At 29.3% G+C, this 17,460-nt stretch overlaps 1 protein-coding gene across 4 annotated transcripts in view; it reads left to right on the top strand.

The window, feature by feature from the left end:
* The first annotated feature begins 8,573 nt into the window (after positions 1–8,573).
* Positions 8,574–17,460, top strand: part of LOC101895658 (obscurin) — an 80,856-nt gene continuing 71,969 nt past the window's right edge. Inside the window, exons 1-2 of one of the 4 annotated variants that reach the window (XM_011293672.3) lie at positions 8,574–8,832; positions 9,242–9,414. In XM_011293672.3, the coding sequence (XP_011291974.1) occupies positions 9,406–9,414 (9 nt within the window). In that variant the 5' untranslated portion in view covers positions 8,574–8,832; positions 9,242–9,405. The remainder of the gene's footprint in view (positions 8,833–9,241; positions 9,415–17,460) is intronic. The other 3 variants (XM_011293673.3, XM_011293675.3, XM_011293676.3) reach the window with 3 other exon arrangements.

Here is a 17,460-nt window from a genome sequence, read left to right as displayed (position 1 = left end):
CTGTTCTTTTCTTTATAAAAGTTTTCATTTCACGTTTTCATAGAACAAGAATTAAGATCCAGGTCTGCCAGCGGATTTTCTGTGAAGATATTTTAAGGGACTTTTAGAGGCATTATCGTTAAATTTTAAGATATTTTTTCCAAGGGCTATCAGATGCTTAAAAGTGAAATTTTTAAGCACAGAGTTTAACAAATGGTTGGGTTTTTCAAAAAAATTCTTTAAGAACTTTCAGAGTCACTAACGTTTATTTCAAGGATATTGTTACTAGGTTCAAAAAAAAAAAAAAGCATGAACCTTGAATTTTTAGGAACATTTTAACAAGGGTTATCGGAAGCATAACCGTGTTTTATAGAAATACTTTTCGAGGTCCATCAGAGGCACTCAAACAGGAATAATTCTTCGAGGTTAAACCGATATCTAAACGTGGGTTATTACAAAAAAATTGTTAGGGTAGCGTCTCGGGGTGGTATTTTTATATATTTTTAACATTATTTTTCAAAGCCTATCGGAGGCACAATGGGGATCTTCTAGAAATGTTTTCCCAAAATATATTGAAGGCATTAACATGGAGTTTTTAAAAATATTTGTCAAGGCATATTGGATGTATAAACGCTGATTTGTATGAATATTTTTTCAAGGCTTATCGGGGACACCAACGTTGATTTTTATACCCTACACCACAAGGTGGTCAGGGTATTATGTCTTTGTGCATTTGTTTGTAACAGGCAGAAGGAAACGAGATAGACCCATAGTTCCTTTTGATGATCTGCATAGAATCACATTCTGAGTTGATTTATGCATGTCCGTCCGTCCGTCTGTCTGTCCGTTCGTCTGTCCATGTATTCTTGTGAACAAAGTACGGTTCGCATTTCTTGCCCTATCTAGATGAAATTTTGCACAAATCATTTGTTTGACCCAAGGACGAACCCTATTGAAATTGGAGATAATCAAAAATTTTCATATTCATTTAATCAAAATTTAGATATAGCTCCCATAAATATCTTAGTCCGATTTGCCTTTTATTGTGCACCAAACGTGTAATATCAGTCCGAATAGTATGGAATTTTGCACATACAACCAAATTAGGCCTGAAAATAAGTATGCCAAATTTGAAATCGGTTCAGATATAGCTATAGCTCCAATATATATTGTTCATCTAATTTGTTATTTTTGACCTCCGTAGCCGTAATATGCACTCTGTAACAACAATATTTGGGGACATATATTAAATACAGCTCAGAAATACATTTGCTAAATTTTATCGAGATCGGTTCAGATTTGGATGTAGCTCCCATATATAACTTCGTCCGATTTGCTTTTGATTGTGCACCAAATGTCAAATATTTGCCCAAATGCGATGAAATTTGGCACTTACGACCGGATTGAGTCTGGAAGCTAGTATGTCAAATTTGGTGAATCGGTTCAGATATAGCTATAGCTCCCATATATACTGTTCATCCGATTTGTTATATTTGTTACCCACAGCCGTAATATGCACACCGTAACAACGATATTCTGGGAAATATATCAAATACAGCTCAGAAATATCTTTGCCAAGTTTTATCGAGATCGGTTCCGATTTGGATATAGCTCCCATATATATCTTTATCCGATTTCAAATTAATTGTGCACCAAATGGGCATTACAAGTCCGAATTTAAAAGATACAAATGCTTCGGCATATTTAGTCCTTTGAACTTTAAATTATAATCATTGCGTGTATGATTGAATTCTCCCATAAAAACTTTTAATTGTTATGCGGAGCTCTACTAAATTAGCAAAGTGGTGTAGGGTATCATAAAGTCGGTCCCGCCCGACTTTAAGACTTTCTTTACTGATTTTTTGTTTTGTATCGTAAAGGTATCATTCTCTTTTGTATTTCTATTAGCATATCTACATAAATGTGTTTATTTATATGCTAAGGGAAATATATAGTCTTCTCGCATTTAGTATTCAAAAAAAATGCAACTTGTCATTTATATCTTTATTATTTCAAAATAATATTTGAAAGCCAAAGAGTAACACCATCAACCACGCCACCAGCACTAGCACCACCACCTTCAAATGAATAATGTCAAATTAAGAAATTTTAATGTTTTTAATAAATAAATGCAAATGTTTGTACAACATGAATTTTTTATTACAATTTCTGACTGTTTACATTATTCAAAAAAAAAAAAAAAAAAAAAAAAAAAAAGACAAATATTTTGAAATAAGAAACAAATTTCCCGCTCTATAAATGCCCTTGTTGTCATGAATGAACGGTTGGTTGCCTGGTTGGGTTGGTTGTTCATCACTCTTTGCCATGAGCGATGAGCGGGAGGCTTAGGCGAAAATGTCTTTTAGATCATTTGTCTTTTAATGCCAAAGCGATCGTTATGAAATGATATGACAGCATGGAAGACAAATTAAATATTTAATACCCCCTCCCCCTCCCCTACCTTTTCAACGGGTAACATATATTTCCCATAGATTTTCACTTAGCAGCAGGCCAGAATGGATGCCAAGCAGGAAAATTGTACACAAAAATTATGATGACAATAATTATTATGGGCGGAGGCAGAATGGGGGCCTGGGTGACGAAGACAATGACAACAACAACAACGCCGCCGTTGACGATGACAATTCTGAGGTAGGTAGGTTTCTGGCTACGAGCACACTTGTAAACAAACATATTTTTGAATTTAGTCACAGAATACGGCCAAAAATAATCGAGAGAGGTAAAAACAAAGACAAACATGAAAAAACATGTCGTAAACAAAACACTCGACAAAGTGAAATACACCTGTGAAAAATAATGATATTTTTGTTGTTGTTGGCGGCTTTCTTCGTGTTTTCTTCTTCGAAAGGTAGAATGTGCTTATATTAGTATATATGAGCATATATTTATTATTTATGTATAATATTGAAAAAAAAATATAGGAGAAAAAAAGACATCGAATTTTTAACAAATTTTGACCTTCGAAATCAATCGAAAATTGCGGAAAAACAAATTTGTGAAGGTAAATTAATTTAGTTTTTAATTAATCCATAAATAATGATTGACATCTGTGTGGCAGTGACAAAAATCAAAACAAATATTGGTATTGAACCCAATGGTGACATTTAAATATTTTTGAGTGCCCTCATTTCAAGGTAATTTCATTTCAGTCAAAAATTTATCATTTTTGGAAAAAAACAAGTAAAAAAGAAGATAATTTCGGCTGGGGCGAACTTTTAATACCCTCCACCATTTCGAAGGACTTTGAAAAATTTCAAAAAAAAAAAAAATTCCGAAAACTACCACTTAATTGAAAACCTATACGAAGACGTGGACCTGCATACAAAATTGTTTGTCATAGGCTGTAGTGCCCATTACGAACTTCAAATACGAAATTTGTTACAATTACGGTGAAAAATATCGCAAAAATCATGAAAATACGGAGTATCGGGAGGTACCGAAAACGTGGACCTCACGGACAATTTTCTGTCTTAGATTGTAGTACTCATTAGGATCTTCCAGTAAGAAATTTGAAACATTTACGGTGAATAATGTTGCTGAAATCGTCAAAATACCGAATATCGGGAGGTATCGTTATATGGGGGCTATACGAAAACGTGAACCAACATTTCCCATTTACGAACATAACCTGCCTACTGGTAAACTATGCATGTCTCTAAAATTTTAACCTTATATCTCAATTCGTTCGAAAGACAGCGTGATTACAACAGGCAAACAGACAGACGGACATCGCTAGATCGTCTTAGAATTTTACGCTGATCCAGAATATATATACTTTGTAGGGTCTATTATTAATATTTCGAGGAGTTACAAACGGAATGATGAACTTAATATACCCTCCATACTATGTATGGTGGAGGGTATAAAAAATTCCGCGTTATTACCTCAAGTACGTCTTGTAAAAAAATCTTTAAAAACCGGATCCTTATTTCGTATTTTATGATAGTTTTTATTATTCGAAATTCTGATTCTTTGACATGTAAGTACCAAAAGCAATGATCCGATCTCTACCATCTTTGGAACAGACCATGTGCTGATAGAAATATTGAGCTGCGTCAAATCTGAAGGGAATCGGATGATAAGTTCGCGACTTATGAACTTCATAGATATTCAAAATTTTGACCCTTTGAAGGGGGAGGCGCCAGAAGAAGTGTACCGATATATTCCGTTTTCACATTAAACCTTGGATTAATAAAAATATTGTGATATGTGTAATTTGAAGACAATCGGACCGTTTCATCATATTTTATAAGAGTTATAATTATTCAAAATTTTGACTCTTTGTGGGGAGGTACTTGATGGAGTGGACCGATATTGTCCAGTTTCTCACCTGACCTAACACTGAGGGAAATATTAGGATTTGCAAAGTTAAAGCAAAATCGGAGTATCCTTTCTCTTTCGGCGCAGTATTTTTTTTTTTCAAAATTTTGTGGGGGAGGTACCAGAAGGAGTGGAGTTACCCATCTCCTGACACAATCTAAGATTGATAATAATATTACGATGTGCAAAGTTTGGACCAAATCGTATACTCCCTTCGAGAGTTATCGTTCGCACCAGCCGGCCTGACAGACAGACGGACGAACATCGCTAGATCGACTAAAAAGAGACGTAGGGTCTCTTCCTAAGAGACCTAGGGTCTAAAACCGTTATTTCGATGAGGCACGCTTTGGCCGTATCAAATGATATATACCCTCTCTAGCCATATGACTGAGGGTATACAAATCCAGGATTATGATACGCTTTGAAAAATAACTTTTATTGAATCAATGTCCGATTCGAAAAATCCGCAATTATTAAAGAATCTGAAATTTATTGAAAAAAATTCACGATAGTTTTAAAAAATCTAAGTTCATAATAGCCTTCGTTTTTTTTTTTAAATCCACGAGCATGACTTGCTTGAAAAAATACACCCAAGTTTCGTGCAGACATTTATTTTTTTTATGTTTTTTTTTATTGGGATACACTTTCTTTTACAGCCTTTTATCCTCATCATAATCACTTTATTGACTATGAGAATGATGATGATGTTAATAATGCGATACTTAATTTCAATTCTTCGAAATATACCTCATTCAAATACATATGTATGTAAATCTGTACATATGTATGTATATTTGATTTAGTAGCACCTCTTTGAATACGTACTAAGTCCTCAAATTAATTTAAAATAAGTTGTTTACACAACATATTTTAATTATGGCAACTGAGATATCAACCTTAAAAATGGTTGAAAATAAATTGATAATCATTTTTCAAAAACATATTAAAATTGTTTTTCTTTTTGTTATTCACTTTGTTTGTTACATGACTTGGCGCATTTTAAATTTAGACTAACGATCTGCAACATAAAATGTATTTTAACATAAATTATCATTAGACAGAATTGGGAAATAAAAGAAAAAATATTTGCATTTACGAAATTCAACACAAAACGTTTCCTTCAAAGATAAACATCGGAAAAGTAAAAAAAAATAAAAAAAAAAATGCAATTAGTTTTAATAAAATACGCTACAGTTACCTATAAAGAATACAGTTGAAACAGTTATAGCTACGTTATGCAATGTTTATAAATCGGAATGTACTTGAGAAATATTCTTTAAAGAATTAAACTTTAAAAAATATTCTTAAACAAATCTACGATAGTAAACCTGATATTCTTTGAAAAACAAATGAGCAAATATTCATAAAAAATGAAGTCCACCAATAACTCACAGGTCTTGTAAGAAACATGGTACAATAAAAAGGTAAGGTAGAGCTACCAGCTGATTACAATTTTTTTCTACGTGTGCCCGACTTCTGTCAATTTTGTGTATGTATTTATTGTTTTGAAAAAAAAAAAAAAACAAAATATTTTCAAAATCAATGATAGGAGGAAACATTAATAGCGGACGCGCATTAATGGTATTAACCAAATTTGACACGGAATCGAAAGATTGAACACTTAGGATCATATTTTTGAGAGAACATTCAGGCATTTCATTCATTTTCGCGCTATTTGATTCATTTGAAAAATAACCAAAAATATCAAATACATGAAAACAACTTGTTGGATATAATTTGGAATAATTCTGACAGGAAGCGGTCATAGCTTCAGGGCTGTATTTCTGTAGTTTTACGAAGCTGTTCTACCTCCTGATTGGTGCTTAAAAGTTCTGGGTAATATATTTGACATGCCCACACTTTTGAGGGCCCTTGAAACAATATTTAAAAAAAAGCTTTAATAATTTTAATAGCCCTCGAAAATATTGGAAAATCCACGATTTTATCTTTAAATCCACGTCTTTGAAAGTCATAGAAAAACAATTTGAAAAAAACCCCGTATTTTAAAGTCATTGAAAAATATATAAATCCAATCAAATTTAAATCCAAGTCATTGAAATTCCACCCCTAAAAAAATATAATCTTTTGAATCCACGACTTTTACATTTCACGCCTTTAAAAATATATATATTTAAAAATCCACTAAAAAAAAATATATTTTTTTTTAGTATCCAGGCTTTTAAAAATATATATTTTTAAATCCACGCCATTGAAATTCCACGCCTTAAAAATATATATTTTTTAAAATTCAATTTCAATAATTTTTTTTTAATATATATTTTTTACAAATCTACGGCTTTAATTTTTTTTAAATATATTTTTTACAAATCCACGCTTTTAAAAATAATTATTTTATGTATATTTTTTTAAAAATCTACACCTTTAAAAATATTTATTTTATGTATAATTTTTTTACAAATCCACACATTTAAAAATATATATTTTTTACAAATCTACGACTTTTAAAAAATATATTTTTTGCAAATACACGCCCTTGAAAATATATATATATATATATTTTTTTACAAATCCACGCCTTTCAAATTATATATTTTTTAATATTTTGTAAAAATATATTTTTTTAAATATATATTTTATTACAAATCTACGCCTTTAAAAATACTTTTTTTTACAAATCTACGCCTTTAAAAATACTTTTTTTACAAATCTACGCCTTAAAAAATACTTTTTTTTACAAATCTACGCTTTTAAAAATATTTTTTAAATATATTTGTTTAAAAATCTATGACTTTAAAAATAATTTATTTAAAAATATATTTCTTTACCAATCCAAAAATGTCAATATAAATATATTTTTAAATATATTTAAATTTATATTTTTTTTTAATCCAAGCCTTAAAAAATATATTTATTTTTTTAAATCCACGGCATTGAAATTCCATTTTTTAGCATATATTAAAAAAGTGCCAAAAAAACCCATTTGTTGACTCGCTTGAGGTTTAACACATTTTAAATAAATATTCTTCGCATTTTTATCTGCAATAGTGACATAGACACTATATACCTAAAAGACTCACAAAAAGTACGCCTTTAACCCTAAAATGTGTTTTTAATATATTTGAATTCCTGGCGTTTGGATAAGGTTTAGACAATTGATGTCTTCTAGGACCTATGGTAGAATTTAATGACAAACAATTTTGTGGGATATTTTGACTTGCTACTTTGTTTTTTAACATGTATTCAAAAAAGGACAAATAAAGACCAATTTTTTGGTTCGCTTGAAGGTTTATTTTTTTTTAAATAAAATATTCCTCGTGTTGTTGTCTGAAATATTGCCGAAGACACTATTTACCTAAAATGCATGGATTCCAAGGAATCTTTAATTTTTGGAGACTCACAACAACCCTAAAATGCGTTTTTTGATATATATGAATTTCTGAAGTTTAGGTAAGATTTAAACTTTTAAGGTCTTTTAGGACTTATAGTAGAATTTTATGACAAATAATTTTGCTACGATCCCGTTTAAGGGGTGTTTTTAGCATCTATTAAAAAAAAAAAACCGAAAAAAACCTTTTTTGATTCGCGTGAGGGTTAAAATTTTTAAAACAAAATATTCCCCGTATTGTTATCTGTAATATTGCCGAAGACCCTATATACCTAAAATGCATGGATTCCAAAAATCTTAATTCGAAAATATTCAAAATTGTGGAAGAGGGGGTAAACTTTTTTTCCCGTAAATATTGAAAGTATTGCATTTTATCGAGTTATAGGGAAAAAGATTGAATATTGTACTCAGAAGAAAGAAGTGATTTTTCCACATGTTGTACCCAAAATGCAGGGCAAATGAATAGAACAACGAAACCCAAAAACAACAACCACAACAAAAAATGGCAAAAAATAAGAACAACAACAACGAGACTATATAGATTTGTTGGCTATAAATATCTGGTAAGATTTCGTAAAAAAATATCGACCGACTTTAGCCAACAGGCACACCATCGCCGGGCTGTTGTTGTTGCTGTTGATTGTAACACGGGTTGTGTGGTTCGGGTGCGGTGCTCATGTCGTTGCTTGATTTACAGTGGCAACAGTTTGACAATACATATTCACTCACTCACTCGCTCGTCCGTTCGCTTGGTGTGTTCTAACACCAGAATAACGAAAATTGAATAAAAATGAAATAAAAGCCAGCAGACCAGAAGAAAGTGTCGAACAGCGCTAAAGACCAACAGCCAGTCCAAGAAGAAAAAAATCGAAAAAAAATTCAAAAAAACATTACCCACCGATCGCCAAACAATTGTAGAATTGTGATAAAATATCAATCAGTTGGTGACTCGAATCGATCGAAGTGTTCGACTGGCACACAATTCCAAGCGAGACGAGAGTGCATCGTGTGGCCAGATTTTAGATTTGCAAACGCAGCAGCATCGGCATCCTCATCGTCGTTCATTGGATTCTTAAAAACGTTGCTCATTTCGATTTTCGTTTATAGTTGGTCTACTCGCAGCCGCCGCCATCGCAAAGTGAATCCGCACGAAAAACGCAACGCATGTATTGCCCAAGAAATTAAGAAGAAAAAAAAAAAAAAGAATTTTGAATTACAAGAAAAATGAATATTTCATAAAGAGCTTGACACGCCAGAGATAAAAAAATCCGACCAAAAATTGTGGTGTTGTGGCAACGAATATTAAGAAAAATATTTGAAAAAAAAAAATTCCCCAAAATTTTACTAATTAATTAATTAAAGAAAAATTGATTTGAAATCACTTTGAATATTACATAATCCTTGAGAAAAATTGAAAAATTTCAATTAAAAAAGAGTTTTTTTGTAAAAAAAATACTTTAGAAAAAATCAAAAAGGAAGTCAACTTTGGCCAATGTGTTTCCTCTTCAGCGCCCAGTGTTACCATATGAAATTATTATTTTCATAATTTGTATTTTTTTTTCTAATTTTTTGTAGTGATTTTATGAAATTATTATTCCCCAAAAAATTATGAAATGTAAAAAATTCAAATAGCAAAAAAACCCGCATGAAATTATTTGAAAACCAAAAAAGGCCAGAAGGAGAAGAGGAAGAAGAAGTCAACTAACAACTCAAATATCAATAATAACGGGAAATTTAAAATGGAAACGGTGAGTGCTACTGAGTGACAAGTGAATCACTTAAGTTGTCAAAAAAGAATCTAAAGAGAAAACCCAAAAACAACAACAGCAACAAAGAAAATACATTCATTTGAAAGAAATTTCATGAAAGAATTTTCATGAAAAAATTACACTTGGAAAAAAATTAAAATTATGTTGTGCCAATATAAAATGTTTGCAATAAAAAGAAGAGGAAGAGAAAGGAGTTTTTCGGGATTCGTATAAAATTGTAATGACAAAAAAATATACTAATAAAAATGTCAAATTAAAAATAATGAAATTATAAAAAAATGTTCTACCCACATAAAAAATAATTTAATACAAAATGACAATTTGTTTCATTAAATTGAGTTTGAAAAGTCAAAAATAAAGTTAAATCTTTATTAAAAATGAAAAAAAAATTAAATATAAAAAAATGAAAAATTATATTAAAAATTATATTTGGATAAGGATAACATTGGATTGTAAGTAAAAATTATGTCCTCACATTTACCCGAATGCCAAGATGGATTGGACATTTAATTATACTGGAATAAAATTTGAAATCCTTTGCCGAAATTCAAAATGGAAAACCGTAAAATTGTTCTTAGATTTTTTTGTTCTGGAAATCAAATATGGTAGATTTTTATGAAAAATAATTTCGTAGAATATTTTAACTTGCTGTCATCCCGTTTAAGAGGAGTTTTTAATCATATATTCAAAAAAGGACCAAAAAGGACCCATTTGTTGACTCGTTTGTGGGTTAATTTTTTTGGACAAAATATTCCTCGTATTGTTATCTGCAATATTGCTGAAGACACTATACACATAAAATGCATGGATTCCAAGGGATCTTAAATTCTTGGAGACTCACAAAAAGTACGGATTTAACCCTAAAATGTGTTTTTTTTAAATATATATGAGTTCCTGGCCTTGGGTAAGATTTAGACTTCTAGGGCCTATAGGAGAATTTTATGGCAAAAATATTTGTGGAATATTTTAACTTCCTCCAATCCCGTTTAAAGGGAGTTTTTAACCATAAAGTCCCTTTATTTGACCGAAAAGTCCCTTTTATTGACTCGATTGAGGGTAGCATTTTTTAAAATTATATTTCGAAATTTTCCAAAATTGTGGAATTGTGCGGTAAAAACTTTAACCCAAGAATGCGTTTTAACAAAATATTAATTCCTGGCGTTTAGTTAAGATTTAGACTATTGATGTCTTCTAAGACCTATAATAGAATTTTATGACAAATAATTTTGTAGACTATTTTGACTTGCTACGATCTCATTAAAAATGGAAACTCGTAAAATTTTTCTAAGATTTTCTAATATAGTAGCTTTTTTGTTCGATTTTATTAAATATTTGTTTAGGACTCTCAGAGTGAGAATTTAAATTAACTAAAAAATCATCATAATGTTAAAACTTTTTTATTTTTTACAATTGTTTTGGGAAGGTCATCAGGTGAATTTTACAAAACAAAAAATAACTCTTTGAAAGGACCATGAAAAATAAAAGAGTGGATATCTTTACGAATAATTTGGATCACTTTAAAATATAAACCTGAGGTTTTAAGGCTATGGGGTTTTTCGATTAAGAATAGTAACTGGTTTAAGGATTTTTTTCTAATTTGTAAAAAATCTTTAATTTATCAAAAAAAAAAAAAAAAAAAAATAATAATAATAATAATAAAAATAATAATAATAAAATAATAATAATAATAATAATAATAATAATAATAATAATAATAATAATAATAATAATAATAATAATAATAATAATAATAATAATAATAATAATAATAATAATAATAATAATAATAATAATAATAATAATAATAATAATAATAATAATAATAATAATAATAATAATAATAATAATAATAATAATAATAATAATAATAATAATAATAATAATAATAATAATATAATAATAATAATAATAATAATAATAATAATAATAATAATAATAATAATAATAATAATAATAATATAATAATAATAATAATAATAATAATAATAATAATAATAATAATAATAATAATAATAATAATAATAATAACAATAATAATAATAATAATAATCATAACAATAATAATAATAAATAAATAAATAAATAAATAAAAGATTCCCAGAGTGACTTTTTAGGGATCATAAAAAACTTTAAAACTAAATTTTTTAACTGGAGTTTAAGGGTCACCAAAGAAAAATTAAAAAAAAAAACTTATTTTGAAAGGGACCCTATCTCTAGGTATCAAGAGTGTTTAAAAAGAATTTTGGGAGTTCTTTCAAGATATAATCTTGAATATTTTAGATGATTTTATTAAATCTAGAACTATTGGTTTTGAGTAAGAATAATTATTATTTTTGTAATTTTTTATAAAACATATTTACACTATCCTCTTTAACATCATTGAGAGCTGTCATTTCAAAGTCTTTTTGAGTTTTTTTTTTTTTATTTTCAAAGCAATTAATAATAGGGATATGGAAAATTAATCTCCTCAAAAATTAAATATTTTTTTCAAATACCAACAATAATTTGAAAAAAAATATTTAATTTTTGAGGAGATTAATTTTTTAAAACTTAAAACGTAAAAACTTAAAATTGTAATTTTCTATTTTTTTTAAACAAAGACTACACAAACTCGTGTTTTTTCGTATTTAAAAAAAAAACTCAATCAAACCACTTAAATTGTTTTTTTTTTTTACTTATTATAAAACAATATCCATTTTATACACCTATCTCATTGAAATAACGGTTGTCCGTTTATGTGTATGGCCAGCGTCCAACATAAGTACATATAGGCGGGAGTATTCGATATGGTCAAATTTTCCTGCATGGAACATAGGTTGCCATCTCTGATTTCTGTATATACAATAGATTTGTAAATATAAATTTGGAAAAAAAATCTAACAATCATATCCATTTTTTGTTACCCTTCCATTAATAAAAACAAAACATCTCAATTGTGAATTATTTCCAAAAAATATGCTTCTTTTAAAAAAAATTATAAGGCCATAATTGAAGATTTTAAAAATAATAATAATTTCTTTGGAAAAATTTAGAAGCACTCTCCCGTTGACTCTTGAAGCCACAATCTCGGATATTTAATTAATATTTTTCGTATTCTTGAATTCTCAGAGCTTTTTTAATTGTAGTTTTTAAAAAAAAAGAACTACTAAAACGTTTTTAGTCATAATCGTAGATTTTTAATTTCCCCCCCCACCTGAATTATAGAATCCCACCAAATTATTTGAAAAATCTCAGAACAAAGTCGTTGAATGGTTTTATAATCATATATTTTTTCAAAAATAATTTTCAGGAACCTTATTTATAGTTGTTGAATTTTTGTCATAATATTGAATTTGAATTTTTGCCATAATTTTGAATTTGTTTGCCGAATCTCACAACTATAGTTGTTGATTTTCTAGAAATACTTTATTCGAATCATAACTGTGAATTCTTCGATTATTTTTTTTTTTCGGACTATCAGAGCAATTATCGTGGAATTAAAAAAAAAATAAGGACAAGCAGAATGTTGATCATATATTTCTAAGGTTTCAAAGTCGGAATTGTGGATTTCTTTAGAATATTTTTTTCGAAAAAAAATTTAAAATTTTTTAGAGTCCAAATTATGGAGTTTTTGAAATGTGTATGCGAAGGCGGATATTTTGTAAAAATTGTTAGAACATTTGAAATCAGTATTTTTAGCGTACAATCTTATTTACCACCGGAAGTACAAGCCTGATTTTATTAAAATAATTAAGCAGAGTTCAAATTTTGTGTGAGATTAATTTTTAAATTAAATAGACAAAAATATTTCATCTTAAAAATATTTATTTGTGAACCTTTTAAATTTTTTTTAAATTATTATTTTGTAAGAATATTTTGAGGGGAATTTTTTTAATCGATCATTTTTAAGAGTTTGTTTTTTTTGAATTTTGTTTTGGAAGACTCTTAAAAAATCGCCCAGATTCGGAGCAATAATTGTATATTTCTGAGCATTCCATCCCAGTCATAGTTGTAATTCGTTTCATGGTATACATTAGAAGAAAATAGGTAGCCGCATCGACACAGCTGCAGGGACAATGAACTGTCAAACCAATTTTGGAATTTAACATTTTTGAATGAAACATTATTAACATTTGTAAAAATATTTGAAAAAATGCATATTATAACAACCTTCGATTGGTGTCGTATAAGAAAACATATAAAAATCTCCTTATTTAAGAAAATATTTTTGACATACCAATGTTACCAAGCTTTGATGCATCTACCTGTATTCTTCTACCATGCGTAGGAGTAACCACACTTTTTTTGGATAACTTGCCGAAAAACTCTAAGCATTTTCATTTCACAGATTTTCGTTGATACCTCAAAAAATTTGTTAGAGAATTCTATCATTGGTTTGGGAATTGATATGATCGGAAATGTAAGCTTGGTGTTCAAATTCGAAAAAGGTAATACAAGGTTGGTCTGGTTACCCTTAAATTTTGTAACAATTTTTGCAAATAGTTTCTGTAATTCGTCTGTTAAAACAAAAGTTTATAAAAGTTCTTGCCGGGCAAATTTCTTCTTGCAAACACTTGCAACGCTTCTTCTTCCTTTTTGAATATTCGCATTTTTAAATTATTCCTGTGCTTTTTTTTAAGGCGGACCAATCTTTTAACAAATCAGCTGATTGAATGCAATTTTTGTAGGGAAACCGTCTGTTTATTTTTATACCCTCCACCATTCCATGAAGGGTATATTAACTTTGACATTCTGTTTGTAACTCCTCGAAATATTTATAATAGACCCTACAAAGTATATTTATTCTGGATCAGCGTAAAATTCTAAGACGATCTAGCGATGTCCGTCTATCTGTTGTAATCACGCGATCTTTCAAACGAATTGAGACGTTTTCGTATAGCCCCCATATAACGGTACCTCCCGATATTCAGTATTTTCATGATTTTAACGACATTATTTACCGGAGTTATTTCAAATTTCGTATTTGAAGTTGGTAATAGGTACTACAGCCTATGAAAAAATTTTTGTATGCAGGTCCAAGACTTCGTATAGCCTCCATATACAGGGTTGCCCATATTCGACGGACCCATGTTTTTTTTGGTCCCATTCCAATCGACGAGGCTTGTCCGCAGGTAACATTCTTTGCGTGAATTGAATTTTGTACGGGAACAAATGCAAATCAATACGTGGCGTGTATTGGTTCATGGTAAAATCTGCTTGGACTGACGCTTCAAACGCGGTATGTCATTAAGCGATGTGACATCTCTGTCAAAAGTTATGGCGTTGCCAGATGGGTCCGTCGAATATGGGCAACCCTGTAACGGTACCTCCCGATATTCGGTGTTTTGATGATTTCAGCTACATTATTCACCGGAATCATTTTAAATGCCGTACTGGAAGATCCTAATGGATACTACAACCCATGGCAAAAAATGTTGTATACAGGTCCAGATCTTCGTATAGCCCCCATATAACTGTACCTTCCGATAGTCGGTATTTTGACGATTTCAGCTACATTATTCACCGAAATCGTTTCAAATTCCGTATTGAAAGATCTTAATGGGTACTACAAGCTAAGAGAGAAAAATGTCTGTGCAGGTCCACGTCTTCGTATAGTCCCCATATAACGGTTTTCATTTAAGTGGTAGTTTTCGGTTTTTTTAATATTTCAAGTTCCTTCGAAATGGTGGAGGGTATTAAAAGTTCGGCCCGGCCGAACTTAGCTGCTTTTTTACTTGTTGCAAAAGAGAATACAACTTTTCTATGCAGGAAAAGAAACAAATTAAATTTTCGGATATGAAAATATGGTAGAATGGTTTGATCCGATATGATGAATTTAAATAAGTGTTTTTTCGGAAATTATACGAATTTATTGTAAAATAGGTATTATCCTTAGAATTTGATATCCAATTTCTCACCGTGTACCATTTGCCTTTTTCAAATAAAACGTTGCGCAAAATTTGATTCTAATTTAATTTAGTGGTTCTTTACTTTTTTTTGAAATTTTATTTTATTTTTTTTTCGGCTACTTGGCTTTTCTAATGCAGAAATTATTTTTAATTCAAACTTTTTTTCGAACGTTGCGATAAAATTTATTTTACATTTTATTGTTGTTGTTGTTGCTGCTGTTATGAACCAATGACACAGTGAGCAGAAGTTGAAATAGATGTACGAAAATAAAAATACTTGAAGAAATTCTTGCATTCCTTGCAAAAAAAATAGAAAAAAACAATTAAAAAGAAGAAGAAGCGAAGACAACTTAAAGAAAAACAAGCGAAAGGAGAAGGAGGATGATGAGACAAAAAAGTGAAAACAAGATGAAAAAAAAGCTGCAACTAAAACAATTGATGGCGAAATTGTGAAAGGAGACGAAATAAAAAAACAACACAATGATCTACATATACACATGCAAAACGAATGTACATGTGTGTTGTATATCCCTTATGTACTTTATTTATATCGGTATATAGGAATACATTGATCGTCCGCAGTTTGTTTATAATACCCCAAAAAAGACAACAGCAACACCAACAATTTGTAATGCTTTTTAGCATCGCACTGCCTGTCACCATAGCTCATGCTGTTGGTAATCATGACAGCCGAAAAACTGTTGACAGATGATTAGGCAATTTTTGCACTTTTTCCTTTGGCTGCGCTCTGTTGACATTTACATTACAAACAGCCACCCACCCGATCCCTTGTCTGTTGTAGCACCCCTTTGGTTGGCGTTGATATTCTAATGATCTCTTGACAGAAAGGCAAACGTCCACCCATTTGGTCCTTTACCCCTCTCCCACTCCCTCTCTCTCACACACTTGTTATTATATACACCGCTTCTTTATTGGCAATCTGTCACTTTCGACTTTTTGTTTTTTTTTCCCCAACACTTTCTCTCTTTCCACTTTCGACTGCCACGAGAGGAGCGTTGAAATTATTTATAGCCATTCTGTTCTTGTTCATGTTTCATGAGGACACCGAATATTTCCCAACATTAACCTTGTTTGTGGCGTGGCGTGGCGTGGCATGGCGTTTCTTCATGCTCAGAGATTAATGAATTTATAATTTTATGCCGCGGCCTCGTCAAGGTAACGTCCAGTAATTAGACGTGAAAACATCAAACGTGTTGTCAAGACGAAGAAACAACAAAAACAGATAATTTTTTTGTTGATAAACAAAGTGAAGGTATGGTTTTCTTTATTTTGGCAAGCGATTGGGAATTTAGCAACCCACTGTGCAAATTTATGAATTACTGTATGAGTGTGAGAGAGAATGTTTGGGAGAGGAGTCATTGTTTTGTTTTGGATTGGCAATGATGTGTTGATAGCGGCGACATCTGTTGGTTATTAATTTGAAATCAATAAAAAATGATTGTTTTGAATTTAAATTTTTATTAATTTAATTGAATAAAAAGAGGAGAATAAAAAAAAGAAAGAAAAGATGAGAAAAAATCAAAAAAAAAAAATTATTTAAATATTTTCGAAATATTTCACATAAATTTATTTTAATTTAAACATATTTGTTATAAAAATTATTTTCAGTAATATTAAAAAATATAAATATTAAAAAAAATAAATATTAAAAAATAAAAAATATAAATAATAAAAAAGTAATATTAAAAAATATAATTTTCAACGATTTTCAATAAAAAAAAAAACTTTCAATAGTTTTTAATAAAAAAAATATTTTTAAATTAAAAAAAAAAATATTGTAAATATTTCGAAATAGTAAGTAAATATCATATTTTTTAATTTTTATATACAAACAATTTTTATATCGTTATAATAAAATAAATAAAAAGAAGAACACTTATTCTAATATAAATAATTTTATTTATTTCAATTTTTATTAATTTAATTGAAATAAAATTGAATGAAAAATTAAAAAAAAACTGGGTTTTTAGAAATTTTTAAAAGATTTTATAATAATTAACAATATTATATGGATTTTAAGTATATTTAATTTAAACATATTTAAAAAAAATCATTTTAAGTTTAAAACTATATATATATTTTTGAGCTTTTAATTAAATTATTTTCATTAATTTTT

The sequence above is a fragment of the Musca domestica genome, unplaced genomic scaffold (genome assembly GCF_030504385.1).
Source record: "Musca domestica strain aabys unplaced genomic scaffold, Musca_domestica.polishedcontigs.V.1.1 8, whole genome shotgun sequence".
Classification (NCBI taxonomy): Eukaryota; Metazoa; Arthropoda; class Insecta; order Diptera; family Muscidae; genus Musca; species Musca domestica.
Note: the sequence above shows the minus strand (reverse complement) of the source record. Positions and strands in the feature narration are given on the sequence as shown.